General features: G+C 42.3%; 1 protein-coding gene across 2 annotated transcripts in view; it reads left to right on the forward strand.

The window, feature by feature from the left end:
- LOC306967790 (poly(rC)-binding protein 3) overlaps positions 1-16,876 on the forward strand; it is an 89,804-nt gene that overhangs the window by 44,685 nt on the left and 28,243 nt on the right. For both annotated transcript variants that reach the window (XM_079562974.1, XM_079562973.1), the window contains exons 2-10: positions 3,923-3,971; positions 4,683-4,733; positions 7,121-7,203; positions 7,914-7,973; positions 11,777-11,913; positions 11,998-12,021; positions 12,093-12,125; positions 12,212-12,328; positions 14,589-14,720. In XM_079562974.1, the coding sequence (XP_079419100.1) occupies positions 11,839-11,913; positions 11,998-12,021; positions 12,093-12,125; positions 12,212-12,328; positions 14,589-14,720 (381 nt within the window). In that variant the 5' untranslated portion in view covers positions 3,923-3,971; positions 4,683-4,733; positions 7,121-7,203; positions 7,914-7,973; positions 11,777-11,838. The remainder of the gene's footprint in view (positions 1-3,922; positions 3,972-4,682; positions 4,734-7,120; positions 7,204-7,913; positions 7,974-11,776; positions 11,914-11,997; positions 12,022-12,092; positions 12,126-12,211; positions 12,329-14,588; positions 14,721-16,876) is intronic.

Below are 16,876 nucleotides of genomic sequence, written 5' to 3' on the forward strand. Positions count from 1 at the left end.
CCTGTGGTCCCGAGTGTCTGATTTACATCCTCCAGAGGCAGATGCTTCACCGTTTTGCTTCTTCTTTGTCTGGTGGGTTTTTGGTGCTCAGTGCTCGGTGCTGGTTTGTCCCGTTGTTTTGCATTGGAGGCCTGCGGCATGACAGACTTAGCTTCATAGTAACGGTTGCGAGGATGTCTGATTGGACAATTACCATTTTGGGGCGTGGTTTTGCGAAAGGTCTATAGAGCTCCACAGTCCGGCCTCCTCTCCACAGTCCGGCCTCTTCTCCACAGTCCCGCCTCCTCTCCACAGTCACGCCTCCTCTCCACAGTCCCGCCTCCTCTCCACAGTCCGGCCTCCTCTCCACAGTCCGGCCTCCTCTCCACAGTCCCGCCTCCTCTCCACAGTCCGGCCTCCTCTCCACAGTCCCGCCTCCTCTCCACAGTCCCGCCTCCTCTCCACAGTCCCGCCTCCTCTCCACAGTCCCGCCTCCTCTCCACAGTCCGGCCTCCTCTCCACAGTCCGGCCTCCTCTCCACAGTCCCGCCTCCTCTCCACAGTCCCGCCTCCTCTCCACAGTCCCGCCTCCTCTCCACAGTCCCGCCTCCTCTCCGGTCTGGAAGTAAAACCCCCCTTGCTTTGAGACCGTATTGATTTGGAATAAAGTCTTTAACTCTCTCAGCTCTGTGGTTCTAAAGCGAGCGCAGAGTCAGACGCAGGTGAAAAAAGCACGTCTGAGATCCATCTAGTTTAACTGCGAGCCTTCGTCCTAGAACTACATTACCCAGGATGCTCGGGAGTCCCATGATCTGCTACGAGGCTTTTGATCGGTGGAGCTTCACGTTCCCACACGTGTTTATTTATTGTAATGTAGAAAACATATTATAAACAATGTATTCAAACATAATGCAGGCAGAGAGTGGACGTTTTATCCAGATCTAACACTGAGAGGAAGAAAAACATCAGAAAAATGTTCCCAACGATCCAATTAAACGAACCACCATCATTTTTATTCCATTAGCTGATTCAGATTGTTTAACAGTGAAATAATATAGAACTTTTGTCTGAAAGTAACAGAAACTGGCCGTGTTTGCTGAAAACCTGGTTGCCTTGACCAGCGGGCGCGATGTCGCAATGGCTCTTGGGATACGGAGTTTCTATAGTCAGGAAGTGAATGATGTCACAGCCTTGGACCTTTGCCTTTTCTTCAACATCAAGTCTTCTTTATGGATTGAAATCAAACATTTTATGGTCACGAATTGCTACAGAGCTGATTAGCTTTTGTGCTGACGTTAAACTCTTAATATTAGAATTTTTGGAAAATCGACTTTTTGTTTCCGAACCGGAGCAACAGGACCGAAAGGGGCGGGACTGTGGAGCTCTATTAGCATCTATCTCATGATTCTGAAGTCAAACCATGCCAAGGTGGCGCTAGATCCTATGACAATAACAGACATGAACAAGCAACATAACAAACTTCGCTTTGCAGTTAAATAACTATTCAAAAACATTCACAAATTAGCTGCTGCTTTGTGTAGCTAGTCTGTCTGTGAATTTCATAATCAATGCCCCCAAGTAACTGCAACTTCAGTATATGATCTTTATATCGTCTTCTAAAAGCCACACTGTCAAACTGTGTTTTTGCAGTCGCATTCTGCACATTCCAGTTCGAGGCCTCCATCATGGCGGACGAGGCACTTCCGATCATGCATTTTCCGGTGCGTGAAATACCTCAATATGTACAGGAGGTTTCTCTACCACCGGGGGGCGCTCCCATCAGGGCTTTTGTGTTGATCTCTCTGTGACTTTGAGGTGTTTTGTGTGTTGCTGCCGTGGCCTGTGGTGGATTTACAGGAGCCGAGCGAGCGGACATCGGCACTTCCTTTCACTCCGTCAGAGAGGAGGCGTCTGAGTAAGCAGCGCCCGGTTTATACCCGGTTTATACGGCTCACAGTGACAGGAAATGTCCACAGTTCTTTTGTTGCATTTAAGGTCACAGAAAAAGCACGAAAACGCATCAAACTGAGCAGGAATTGTGTCTATAAAATGTCTTTCTGTAAAGCATGATATGTTGCTTCTGTATCTCGACTTTAACCTCAAGGCAAGACTTGAAATACTTTCCATGCTTCTGAAAATGAAGCAAATCACCAAATCTTCACAAATATGGCACTGATTAAACAAGGAGATTTCTTTAACGGATTTATTTCACTAATAACTAGTTTGTTCAAGAGTTAACCCCTTACCTCCCACCTGAACCGAGCACATTTTCTCCAGTTTGGCTTTATCCCAATCCAAAAGCTTCTGGAAAAAAGGTGAGAAAATAGCAACAAAACTGAGACGAAAACAGTGATGGAAATGTGAGAAAAAAGTGAGAAAACATTGACAAAAAAGTGACGAAAAAATTACAAAAATGTGACAAAAAAATGACCAAAAAAATGACCAAAAATTGACCAAAAAAGGACAAAAAAGTTACAAAAATGAGTTGAATACCACCCCAAACAAAAAAAGATGGAAAAAAAAATCTGATGACGTGAGGAAAAAGATCCATTTAGATCATTTGAAAGCTAAGATCAACAAAATCTTAGCTTTCAAATGAGGTGTTGCACTGGCCTACAGGATTTGGGTAAAGCTGAACTGGAGAAAATGCTCTCGGTTCAGGCGGGAGTTAAGAGGTTAAATAACTTTCCATGCTTCTGAAAATGAAACAAATCTTCACAAATATGGCACTGATTAAACATGTCTCCATAGCTTTATTTGGAAAATCTGACAGATTATTGAGCTTTGAACAAAACAAGGAGATTTATTTCACTAATAACTAGTTTGTTCAAGAGTTAAATGAGATCCAAACTGCAGAAAATGTGTATCTTGATGAGTTAAAATGACTCTCAGGATATTTTACCTTAATCTGAGTCATTTTAACTGGTGAAGGAAAATAAATCTGCCGGAGGAATGAGCGTTTTTGCACATGGACATGACACTAAAGGCAAAAGTACGAACTGTTTTAATGTTCAGGTCTTGGGCCAATTCACCTGGAAACCAATGTTTCAATGTTTCTCCACGGATTTATTTAAGAATCCACACTTTCCAGCCTTGGACTGAACAATATCATGAATACATTTTTTAACCTCTTAACTCCCACCTGAACCGGGAGGATCTTTTTCCTCACGTCATCAGATTTTTTTCCCATCATTTTTTTGTTGGGTATTCAAGTCATTTTTGTAACATTTCGTCATCTTTTTGTCTTTTTTTTTGTCTTTTTTTTTTCGTCGATTTTTTTATAAACATTTTGTCCCATTGTTGTCATTTTTTGTCACATTTATGTAATTTTTTTGTCAAATTTGTTATCAAATTTTGGTATTTTTTTGGTCACATTTTGTCACATTTTTGTCATTTTTTTGTCCATTTTTTTGTCAATTTCTTGTGACATTTTTGTGACATTTTTGCCACTTTTTCATCAATTTTTCGTCACTTTTTTGCCAATGTTTTCTCACTTTTTTGTCACATTTCCATCATTGTTTTCGTCTCAGTTTTGTCGCTATTTTCACAGCTTTTTTTGCAGAAGCTTTTGGATTGGGGTAAAGCCAAACTGGAGAAAATGTGCTCGGTTCAGGTGGGAGTTAAGGGGTTAAATATCTGATTCCTGATTTATTGAGTTTTTGAATTCCAAAAGAAAGGCAAAATTTACATTTAGACAGATTACTAATGAACGGCTAGTTTTGAAACAAGAAGCAAAACATTTCCCCCTCATATTCCTGTCAGTAATCTACAGTAAAAGTTTCAAATTGATCAACGTCCTTTTTCTGCTGCCGTGTCTGTGAAGCGCCACCAGAGGGCAGCAGATACACAGACATCTTTGCATTTGCACTAACACTCCCTGCTCCACCAGAGGGCGCTGTTGTCTCACATGTAAAGCTGAGTTTGACTCTGTGTTTCTCCCTCAGCTCCTCTGGACTCCGCTCATGTTCACAAAGAGGCTTCATCTGCACTAAAGTAAGACATTTATACATTTAGGAGGATTTTAGACTTCATGCTTCTCACTTTGGACACAGTGTTTTAAAGGAAACAAATAATTTACCACATTTTCACAATAAGCTGCTCAAGTCATCAGTCTGTTTTCTTAACCTCTTAACTCCCGCCTGAACCGAGAGGATCTTTTTCCTCACGTCATCAGATTTTTTTTTCCATCATTTTTGTTGGGTATTCAGCTCATTTTTGTAACTTTTTTGTCATTTTTTCGTCAATTTTTAATCCAGTTTTTGTCATTTTTTGGTCACATTTTTGTCACATTTTTGTTACATTTTTGTCATTTTTTTGTCACATTTTTGTCTTTTTTTGTCACATTTTTGTCATTTTTTTGTCACATTTTTATCACATTTTTGTCAATTTTTTTTCTTTTTTGTCACATTTTTGTCACATTTTTGTCACATTTTTGTCATTTTTGGTCACATTTCTTGTGGCATTTTTGCGACATTTTTGCCACTTTTTCATCAATTTTCCGTCACGTTTTTGTCACATTTCCACAATTTTTCCATCATTTTTCTGCTCAGCTTTTTTCCAGAAGCTTTTGGATTGGGGTAAAGCCAAACTGGAGAAAATGTGCTCGGTTCAGGTGGGAGTTAAGGGGTTAAGTCAGATTGTTTTTGTCTTTTTTGTGACATACTGTTGCTGTTTTTATGATTGTATTTTTCTCTTTTTCTCCAGAAGAACCAGGAGAAGCTGCTGAGTCTGATCCTGCAGTGGAGACCCGACACAGTGAGTGTTTGTGTTGGAACGAAAGGCTTTAACTCACCAAGAATAAGAAGATAATGAACCAATTATCCACCGCAGCAGAATGCCTCATGTTTTCACCAAACACCAGATCTGGAACAGCAGAGACGAGGCTTCATTACACTTCAGCAGTTATTACACTGAGCAGAACTTTACTCTCGTTTCTCTGGGGTGAACGGAACACAATAAACACATGAGCGTGGGACAATCGTGGGATATACTGCATATATACGTAAATATATATACTGCAAACGGACACAGCCCCCTCTTTCTGGTGTGTGCTGGCCTTAAAGAGACCAGATACAAGTTGGTCATTTTAGACTCACTACTGCCACCTCAGGTCATACGTGTAACTGCAGCTTCTATATTAAGCTACGGTTTATTAACACGGCATTTCAGACCCGAAGCAGTGCTTTAAAGGAATAGGCCACCGTTTTTACATACTGAGATATGTTCTTACCTCACTTTAGCCAAGTTAATATATCCCGTCTGGTCTTTGTCCGTGCGCTCACACATACGCAGCCTCTCCCACATGTCACATAGCTCCAAAAAAGCTCACGATAGAAGCTACCAAGCTCTTCCACGTGTTCCCTATTTAAATAAAGTTACGTGAAGTGTTTTCATGCGAAGTATATTTACACAGAAATGTAACATGTGGATTTTATAAGCAAATAAAAAGGAGGACTATATTGTGAGGCGTAATGATACGAGGAGTAAAACGTCCGCGCAGTAACTCCTAAAGACTTCCCCCGCTCACTTCCGTCAATAACCTTTAGGAGTTACTGCGCGGACGTTTTGCTCCTCCTTTTTATTTGCTTATAAAATCCACATGTTACATTTCTGTGTAAATATACTTCGCATGAAAACACTTCACGTAACTTTATTTAAATAGGGAACACGTGGAAGAGCTTGGTAGCTTCTATCGTGAGCTTTTTTGGAGCTATGTGACATGTGGGAGAGGCTGCGTATGTGCTCCGTTTGCCTGGCAGAGCGCACGGACAAAGACCAGACGGGGATATATTAACTCGGCTAAAGTGAGGTAAGAGCATATCTCAGTATGTAAAAACGGTGGCCTATTCCTTTAAGTGGGCCGGTACGCACTGGGACACAGTACCGCCACTTCCAAAAATAGCTCCTGAGCGTACGTACCGCCACCTCTCCGTGCACCAAGAACGTGCTTTTAGCGTACGTTTTAGCGTGCACATCTGTTTTAATCCTTTGGCTGCTCCGCTGCTTTTCAGACGCCCTTCACACTGCACGCTTACTTCGTCCCAGCGTGAGCAGAGACTACATTACCCAGACACCCCTGAGTCGTATGAGTGAAAACCGCGGTGCGTCGCTGTAGCTGCTGTAAACAACTTAACGTGATGCTCGTCCACACAAACAAGCGGATCCCGGGGAGGGAGTGTGAAACGCAAACATCGCTGCTCGGTTAAAACACATGAACACTTCTGCTCTCCTGCTTCAGAGTAAAAGAACCAGGCTGGCTGCGTTGGCCGACCCCGCCTGTGCCGCGGCCATGGAGGTTCTCACAAGTGCTGACGAGCACGAGAGCCATGGGCCCCGTTTGGCCTCGTAGATGTGATAAAAACAAAACAAAGCGGTAAATATGGATTGAATCAAACTTCTGGGGACTGAGATGAGGCGACTGCAGACAGAACGGAGCCTGACAAGCTGCAGTGACAGCACAGAACATGTATCATTTATACTGTAATAACGCTGTAAAAAAATAAAATAACATAGAGTGTATTTAGGCCTTTTTGGGGGGGAGGGATTGGGGTTAGTCTTGGCAAAAAATAGAGTACCGGCACTTATTTTTGTCCACTTAAAGCACTGACCCGAAGTAACAACTTTACCAGTGCAGGATTTCAGAGGCAGTTGTGGTGAACAGGTCTGAGCTCATTCTACACATTAGGACATGGAGGAACATGTAGGGGGAGAAAAATACTTGTTTTAACATTTCTAAACTCTGTATAGTCCCTTTAAGGCGCCTGTGCTATATTTATGGTTTGATCCCATGGGCTCCACGTCTCAGCAGCCAAACCCGTAGACCTGCCCATAGACATACAGAGCGACAATTTTACAGAATCTTTGAGCTCCTGCGATGATGAGAAAGTCCCTCTCTCTCTATAAAAGCTGCTTTTAGAGCCTTTGTCAGTAGAAGTTTGACATAGAAAACAGCACGTTAAGGCTGAAAGGAAAAGGAGAAGCGTTTTCTTCCACAGGTTTAGACAGATTAGTGAGTTTATATCATTAACACGTCTGGTTTATCTCGTTAGAGCTGCTCCGACTCCAGAAACATCAAACTCTTCTCAAAACTGAACTCGTCTGACTCTGACTCTGTTGTTTCACTTTCCTCGTCTGCTCCTCAGGCTCTGATTGGACGACGCGCCAGAATCACTTCCTGCCGCTCCGGGTCACATGACAAAGAGGAAGCCGTCGCGACCCTTATTTGGTCAGTGGCTTTTTAAACCTCTTAACTCCCGCCTGAACCGAGAGCATTTCCTCAGTTCAGCTTTACCCAAATCCTGTAGGCCAGTGTAACACCTCATTTGAAAGCTAAGACCTACAAAACTCATCTAAATGGATCTTTTTCCTCACGTCGTCACATTTTTTTCCATCTTTGTTTTTTTGGGTATACAACTCATTTTGTAACTTTTTTGTCTTTTTTGGTCATTTTTCGTCACTTTTTGGGTTTTTTTTTGTTCATTTTTAGTCTTTTTTGTAATTTTTTCGTCATTTTTTCATCATTTTTTCGTAATTTTTTTGGTCAATTTTTTGTCATTTTTTCGTCAGTTTTGTCATTTTTTTTGGTCATTTTTTAGTCACTTTTTTGTCATTTTTTTGTCATTTTTTGTCATTTTTTCGTAATTTTTTGTCACTTTTTTGTCATTTTTCGTCATTTTTGTCTTTTTTTTGGGTCATTTTTTGTCACTTTTTTGTCACTTTTTTAGTCACTTTTTTGTCATTTTTATCATTGTTTTCGTCGCTATTTTCACACCTTTTTTTCCAGAAGCTTTTGGATTGGGGTAAAGCCAAACTGGAGAAAATGTGCTCGGTTCAGGTGGGAGTTAAGGGGTTAAACCTCAGTCAGCCTTTTCTCTTATATTCCCACAGACAGATGAGGTCGCGGCTCCTTTTCTGACGCCTGTGTGTGTTTTTCAGCATGGCGAGGTTTCCGTCCTGAGACAGCCCGCCCTCCTCCTCCTCCTCCCGCTGCAGACTGTGAGTTTGTCAGGAAATCACTTTTTAAACATTAAAACATTTTGGAAGAAGTTTAAAAAGATTGGAGCATTCTAGAACTGTTTATGCGTCAGATGAGTTTACTTTCCATGAACTTCTCTCTTTCCGTGACATCACCTCTGTTTATAAAAAGCTCCTTTTGAATCCGATCTCGTCCTTGAAAACTCAGACTGTTTTTCATGTAAATGTTTTTAATGAATGCCCCGAACCGTCTCTCCAGCCTCTGACGTTTGGGATAAAGCTCTGTTTCAGCCACAAAATGCTGAATAAGCAAAGTGTGAAGTGGACTGTCCTCGTGTCCCAGACTGAGAGGACGCTCTGCCCCAAACCAACATGGCGGCGGCGGCGGTCGGACAGTTTCCTCAATGTGTTTAAAAAGTGACTTTCTAAAGCAGGGGCGCCCAAACTTTCTGTCTCTCTCTGTTAATTCAAATAAAATGCCACATTAGATCATTTTTTAGGTGTCAGCTCAGCATAAGTTCTATTTTAAATCAATTTCTAACACGTGCCTTTGTTGACGTCAACAACCTTTGCAATAAAAGTTTATTGTGCGACAACGATCTGTGAGAAACACCAAGACACGACCATCAGATTATAGCCTCTATGTCCTAACCCGAGCTCCTGACCTTTAACCTGTCATGGGGTCACCTGTTAGATCTCTGGCTGCTTCCGAAACGGGCAGATTGCTAAGAGGTCTTACGCCAAACCGGATGTGCGTCAGCGTCCGCCATGGCAAGTTGCTTCCGAATTGGTCTGTCAGTTAGGAAGTAGTTAGGAAAAGGAGCCTTGATGCTAACTATCATAGCCACTTTAGCATAGGGACCTCTGATGCTAACTATCATAGCCACTTTAGCATAGGGACCTCTGATGCTAACTAACCAGGGATTAGGAGCTATGTGCCATCCCACAAGCCACTGCGCCAAATCCCCCCACCCCCCTCGAGTGATTCATGCGCAGCCACTGTTGATTGACAGGAGCACATTTAATAATAAAAATAATAATAATTAAAAAGTAAGATTCTGCACAAGCCAAACTTTATAAAGTGATAAATCCATGTTGTCGTCCCCACAGCTCAGTCACATGTCAGTGTTAAAGAGGAAACTCAGGAAACAGATTAAATGCTTTTGTTTTCATTTAGTAGAAACTTAAGCCACATGGATCATTTGCTGCTGTAGCTTTAAGAAACAGCTGCTGAAATAAAATAACACTAAAGGGAAATGTTTGGATCATTTGGATTTATTTTTCTCCTTAAATGTCTTTGTTTGGACACTATGTTGTTGTTGGACACTGTACACTAGGGGGCGACATGCACTTTTGTTTGGCCTGCACTCCACCAATAACTTTAAAGAAGAAGAAAAGCAGCTGTTGGTGATGTCACTTCCCTTTCCCCTGTTTAAGGACGGACGGATTGTTCAAAATGCAGCTGAAGCTCTAGTTCCCGAACTGCATAGATCTAACAGTCGACCCATGAAAGGTTAAGGAGTTAGATGCTAGTGTTAGTGCTTAGAGGAGACAATTAGATGGTTTCGGACGCAGCCTCAGATCTCTATGCAGGACCGTCCTTACCCAGGGGAAGTGACATCACCGACAGCTGCTGTTCTTCTTTAAGGTTATTGGCAGGCAAACAAAAGCGCATGTCGCCCCCTAGTGTATTACACATGCAACAACAGTGTCCAAATAAAGACGATTAAGGAGAAAAAAAATCCAGATGATCCTTCACATTTCCCTTTAGTGTTATTTTATCTCAACAGCTGTTTCATAAAGCTACAGCAGCAAATGATCCATGTTGGTTTTCCGGACTATAAGTCGCACTTTTTTCATAGTTTGGCGGAGGGCGTCTTATGAGCGACTAATGTGTGATTTTGTTCCTCCTTTTATTTAAAATTCTAAATAATTTCACATGCCGCTAGAGGGCGCTGCAGGCTAATCGAGCAGCAGAACGAAAGTTTGGAGTGAGCGAGAGGTTACTGCGATGAAGTAAACAAAACAAGCTAATCACGGGCTAAAAGCTGGAGCCACAGCGAGAGGAACGAGTTTGCAGATGATGGGAGAGGCTCGTCAACAGTGCAGGTGCATCTCCGTCCACAGGCAGCTGCCAGTTAGTGACGTTAACACACCAGACACTAGTGATGGCAAGATGAAGCCCCATGAAGCATTGAAGCCTCACAGCCAATTGCATCACACATGGTTTGAAGCATCAAGGTGCTTTATTTGCTCCACTACGCCATCATGTGGACAAAAACTGTATCAATCAATCACTGAAAGTTTATTTATATAGTACTTTACAACAACACCAGGAGGACCAAAGTGCTTCACAGAAAGATAAAAACAATTAAAAAAACACCAAATGTTTTACAACCTGGGCACAATTCAGTGTCTCTAAGTATCAAAAGCAAGTTTGAAAAGCTGAGTCTTTAATCTGGATTTAAAAAGGGACAGGTCCGTGAGCGTGTACAACACGCTGAGTACTTACAATAAATGGTGGGGCTGAAAGACTAAATTTTAAATATAAAGAGCTGTGATGGAAAATATGCTTGTGTTACTTTGTTTATGTCCAACCAAATACACAAAATGTCACTGTCTATTTTGTTTTGAATTGCGCTTCAAACCCGCAAATCATTTCCTGAATCAGTCACGTGGTGCGGCCACTTCCCGAGGCTTCGAACGCCACCACACACGTGATCAACACACGCATCGATACACGCTTCAATAGACACTCCTCTAGATTACTCGGCACACGCTTCGAAGCCTCGACACCATCAGCACATCACTACTATTTAGTTCATTGTTTATGCTTCATGTTATTAACCAACAATGTGTTACCTTAGCAAACCGTACGCCTATTCAGCCTGTTGTTTTTCTTCATTAGGCAATGTTTGACTAGTGCGTCTTATACTCCGGAGCGACTTATAGTCCGGAAAATACGGTAAATGAAGCAAAAGCACAAACTGCTTCATTGAATCTGTTTCCTGAGGCGTCTCTTTAACACTGACATGTGACTGAGCTGTGGAGACGACAACATGGATTTTGTCACTTTTATAACGTGTGGCTTGTGCAGAATCTTATCCTATATAAGAAATATATATATTTAATGTGCTCCTGTCAATCAACAGTGGCTGTGCATGAATCACTGAGGGCGGGGCCGAGGGGGGGGGATTGGTGCAGTGGCTTATGGGATGGCACATAGCTCCTGATCACCGGTGAGTTAGCACCAGAGGTCCCTATGCTAAAGTGGCTATGATAGTTAGCATAACTCCTTCGTCACTGACGGAACAATTCGGAGGCTTCTTATCATGGCGGGCGCTCACGCTCATCCGGTTTGGGGTTAGAGCTCTTACCAATCTGCTTTTACGGACGGGGCCCTAGACACCACAACAGTGTTTCCTTTGTGAAAGGAGTGAAACAGCGCCCCCAATTTGACGCTAATGGCCAAAAAGTGTACTGCATCCATATTTACCACTGAGAATGAATGGGAGAGAGTTAGTATTAATCATACTGGCGCAGTTTAGAGGTTTGTGCCGAGTTTTGTCTTAGATTGTCAGACTTTTTTCATAAATATTATCTATACCTGTAATGTTCAGAAAACTACTACTACGACAGATGCTTTTGTTTAATTTTTCAGACGTTCTAGACTAGCCTTGAAGTTGTATAGGAAGAAGGAAAGTCTGCCCTCTTGTGGCTTTTCCTTGAACACCAGCACTTTGCACTTACTGCTCTAAACTTATTTTCTGGAAGTTTCATGAATTGAAAAGTGAATTTGGATTTGTGCCTCTCGTCTCCTTCAGGTGACCGGCTGAACTCCCCTCTCCAGGACTGAGTGGTACGTCCCGCTTCAGGATCTGCTCTGATGGATCAAACCAAAGTGCAGCCCGAGGGGGGGCTCAACGTGACCCTGACCATCCGCCTGCTCATGCACGGGAAGGTAAACAAACCCTCATCCTCCAGTTTTCCTCCTCCTTCCAAACGCAGCACGAGAAACTGATCTAACATGGTCTGTTCTTTGCAGGAGGTCGGGAGCATCATCGGGAAGGTTTGTATTTCACTTAAACCAGTCGTTCACCTTAATAGAGTCATTTTAAAGAGGTGTTTTGTCTCTAACAGAAAGGAGAAACTGTGAAAAAGATGCGAGAGGAGGTGAGTCTTGACTTACTTGAGCGTTGAGCATGAGTGGAGTCCATCGACACATCCATGACTCTGGAGAACGTCCCTCTCTGTTGCAGAGCGGAGCCCGGATCAACATCTCTGAGGGAAACTGCCCCGAGCGGATCGTCACCATCACCGGACCCACCGACACCATCTTCAAGGCCTTCGCCATGATCGCCTACAAGTTCGAGGAGGTAAAGATTAACATACAGAGAATGCATTTCCTGACAAAGAAGAGTCGCCACTAGAGATGTTTTTGCTTCCGATATCGATACTCGGGGTTTGAGTATCCGCTGATGTCCGATAATAACCGATACCAAGAGTCTTATCTTTTCTTGTCATGATATTACTGATCAATTATTAATTATATCTATTAATAAACTAATAGAAAACATTAGAAAAGGATCACTGTCCTTGGGTATATTTAGTTGGAAGGAACAGGCCACCGTTTTTCCATCTGAGACATGTTCTTACCTGAGCTTAGACGAGTTGATCCGTACCTGTCTGGTCTTTGTGCCCATGGAAGAGCGTGGGAGCTTCTAACTTCACCCCCGTTTGGAGCTATAGGAATATACTATCTGCATTACAAACACGTCTGATCAGTAATTCTTTAACTGAGTTTCATAAACTAAAATACAAACACTACTCCAGCAGTGTCCGATTTCATTTTAGCTACTTTAGGTTTTTCTATCATGGTTTCTGACTAAGCCTTGATTAGTTGACGTTATTATTAGCATGCTCCCGCTAGCTTTAGCATGCTGTTGCTAGCCGCAGCATTTCGCGCAGCATTAAGACATACATTTGCAGAGGTTAAAGCAGCGTTAAGTAACTTGTTTACCTTAATAAATCCTCTCCTCTCCAAGTGTTTATGGGATGATTGGAGGGGCTTCATCTCCCCCTGGTGTTTCTCTGGACAGAAAAAAAAGAGCAATTTCCCTACATACACACCAATAGAATCATGAAGAAGAAGCTAACAGGCTAACGGGTAAAGCTAACTGTGGGCTAACACCACTTAAACAGTATTTACAGCCAAGTCTGAGTGAGAACAATGATCTCCATTGTGTAACTGGATGAACAATATCCCTCTGTCCCTTTGTCTTTTCTGTCAGCGTAGGATTTACTCTCACGGACGATTAATGAGTAAAAAACACAACATGTACGACACCTGCAGTGGCGCTTATGGCCTCTAGGGGCAGGAGTTACTTAGGCTGTATCTGAATGTCCACACTACTCCCTAACCCCTCATTCACTACATAGGCCCGCACTATATAGTGACTATATAGTCACTGATTCTGTTGGCGATTCGGACACAAGACACTACTTTCTCCGCGCTGCAGATATGTTTTTTAAAATGTTTTTATCTGAATGTATTTATTGTTACAAACGTTTATTTTATGAAACAGAACGACTGTTTTGGCACTTTTACAGGCGTTTTATTTGACATTTAAATTAAAATTAAAACTATCATCACAAAAAAAGGAAGAAAAAAAAAAAGTCACCCCAGTGTTAGCTTAAAGACGTGCTGAAAGTCGGTCAGAGCCCGGTGTCCGAAGCGCCGGCCGATTGAGTGACGACATCTGCTAAAAGTTCAATAAACTCAGAGACAGTGGAATATTTATGGATAAATACGAGTCAGATACTTTATATTTAACATGGATTTTACATGAATGGCTTGGATTATTGGAGAGGAAGCTGTCGGTCATTTAACAGCTCCAGCTAAAGGTTAGCAGCTAACGTTAGCATCTTTTCACCGTAACTGTTTATATTTAGGTCGTTTATTCATGAGAAACACAAACACACGACTGAAACAGCTGATTTACTTCAGTCGTGTTGTTTAGTTCAAAGACCTGTCTCTGTCAGGCTCTTCTCCCACTCTCGCAATGCATTGTGGTCTATATTGACCTGTTTAGTGACCATCGATGCTCACTACTTTTCGAGAGGCATTGTGGGAAATTTCGAGTGCACGACTTTTTTCTCTCTGGACATTCGGACACCCCTACAAAAGGGCGTGAGCACTATATAGTCACTATATAGTCACTATATAGTCACTATATAGTCACTATATAGGGAATAATGTGGACATTCAGACACAGCCTTAGTACTGCTTTAAAACTGAACTAAGTGATTGAATTCTCCAGGTTCTGAGCTTCACAATGACATACAGCCCATATTCATTTAGATTTAGTCATTATGAAAGTTGTGTTTTTAAAGCAGTGAGAGCATAAACTGGAGTCGGTTCAGACTTTTGTAGGCGATACACGATTATCCAGTGTCAGCTGCGATATCCGATACCAGATCGCTGCGACACAAAACAAAAGTGACCCGCTCTGATATTTGCTCTTACACAACGTGAGCCCCATGAATCCTGGAAGAAAGTAGCTTTATAAAGTATTTAATCCTGTCCAGATTTATCCCGTGTATTCTCCTGCAGCCCGACTGTGTTTTCATTTCCAGGACATCATCAACTCGATGAGTAACAGCCCGGCGCCCAGTCAGCCGCCGGTGACGCTGAGGCTGGTGGTGCCGGCGTCTCAGTGCGGGTCGCTCATCGGGAAAGGAGGCTCCAAGATCAAGGACATGAGAGAGGTACGGTGGCTCAGTGGTTAGTGTCCCTTTACCAATACTCAGAAAGTAGCCACGTGGTATCGATCCGTCCAGTCCTACTGAGATGGCAGATGTTCCTGCACGAGAAGCAGGAGCTGAGCAGTACTAATACTTAGAGTCCTCTTCATCACTAATTTCAGCTTTTCCTCATGAAAGTTGGATTTCCCTGGTGTAAAACTCGCCACAGATCGAACCCCAGCAGCTCGAATCATTTTGTGAAGCTGCACATGTGACGGCGAGGCTGTTATTGTGTGAGTCTCTGTGGGAGCAGCAGCCGCGGATCAAAGGGAAACGGCCTTGAAACGCTGCTCAAATAACCGCTTTTCCAAACTCAGCAACAGGCCTTCAGTCGTTCACACGTGTCATGTTTCCACCACAGACTTCATCGTTTATTTAGAGGAAATGCCACAGTTTAAGCCGACAGGAGCAGGAGGACGGGGAGATGTGAGGAGCGGAGGTTTAGGCGTCAACGTTTCTATTAATGTGAAAAGTGAAGATGAACAGAGCTCCATTTCCACAGCGTTACACCAGCTTTAGTGTAAGAAGGTTTGGGGACAGAGTATCGAGGAAGTCCTGCCTTTTCTTCCTTACAAAAGTCATTCTGATCTGGTTTATCCACAGATGTTCAGTTATGTTTAGGAGACTGTTCAGACTGTTGACGATCATTGCCCTTGGTAGAAAAAAGGTCAGAAGAAGAATTTCATGAGGAGAACATCTCATCTTCCCCTTGCGTCATTGTTCACCAGGGTTGCCAGATCTCGAAAAGCCGAACTGCCCAAAACCCAAAACATACAGAAATGTGGGGTAACACATATCACGGCAACATCATGCCTTTATATCCATTACAGAAAAGAGCCGTTCGTATTGTTTTCAAAGCAGGATTTAGAGACCACACAAAGCCACTCTGCATTAGGTCAGGATTATTAAAAGCTAGAAACAAAGCTCTTCCACACGACTGACAAAGGTTATTTGTGTTTATATCTGAGGATGAAAATCACAGAAGGCCGTTTGACTTTAAACATCCAAGAGCACGAGCAGATTTGAAACATGTGCTCGTCTGTAAAAGAATGGAAATCTATGAAGAAAGATTTGAAAAGTTACACAAATATTCTGCCATTCAAAAGGAGTTACACAAAGAAACAACTTGTATTACATCAAACTGAACTTTGATTTTGTTTGGGCAGGTCATTGTAAAAATGCTTAAACGAATATTATAAAATATGTTTACACTATGTATCTTAAAGAGGGTTATTATGCAAAATTCACTTTTTCAAGCTTTCCATCATGTTATTCTGTCATTCCCTCATTAAAAACATGCCTGAAGTGTTGCCTTGGCACATTCACGTGTTTCTGAGTAATCTGTAAAAACTCTGATGGCGGCCATTTTAGGGATAGGTTTGCCTGAGTCCTCCTAGGAACGCCCCCACCTCCTGGAGACGCCTCCGAGCTTTCGTCACCAGCCGAGTAACCAACCACTGCTCCTCAGCAGAACCCCCTCCCCACTGATGCCACAGACAGCGTGTGGAGGGGGCGTGTCTAAAGGCTCAGAGGTTCTTAAAGAGACAGAGGCCTATTTCAAGACATTCACTACAGCCATTTTGAGAGAGACATTTTATACAAGGCAGTTATTCTAATTTACTGCATTTACAGACCAACAGAAGGTTTGGTCGTCATTGTAGTGTGATATAGACTGGTGCTATGGGACTGAAAAAAGCAGAATACCCCCACTTTAAATGAATATTATAAAATATGTTGGAGTTGGGGTGATGGTGGAGGGAGCAGTAATAAAACCATGTAATACTATGTGTGTTAAAAAAGGAGGCAGATAAATATAAGAATATTATTCTTCCATCTGCTCCTTTCTGATCATGGAAATGTAAAGAAACGAATATGCATTTTCATGAAAGGAATAAAAAAAGAAATGAAAATATATATATCTATATCCTGATTAGGGTTAATTAACCCTAACCCTTAACCCCCAGGTTAACTGAGCCCGTGTGCTCCTGCGATGATGAGAAAACGCCCCTTTCTCCCTCTCTCTGAAAAAGCAGCTCTAGAGCCTTGGATTTAAGATTGTGTCATCCGAAATACTGAGTTTGATCTGGAAATAAGAAATAAATGGGCCATTTTAAATTGAG

The sequence above is a fragment of the Gobius niger genome (genome assembly GCF_951799975.1).
Source record: "Gobius niger genome assembly, chromosome: 9".
NCBI lineage: Eukaryota > Metazoa > Chordata > Actinopteri > Gobiiformes > Gobiidae > Gobius > Gobius niger.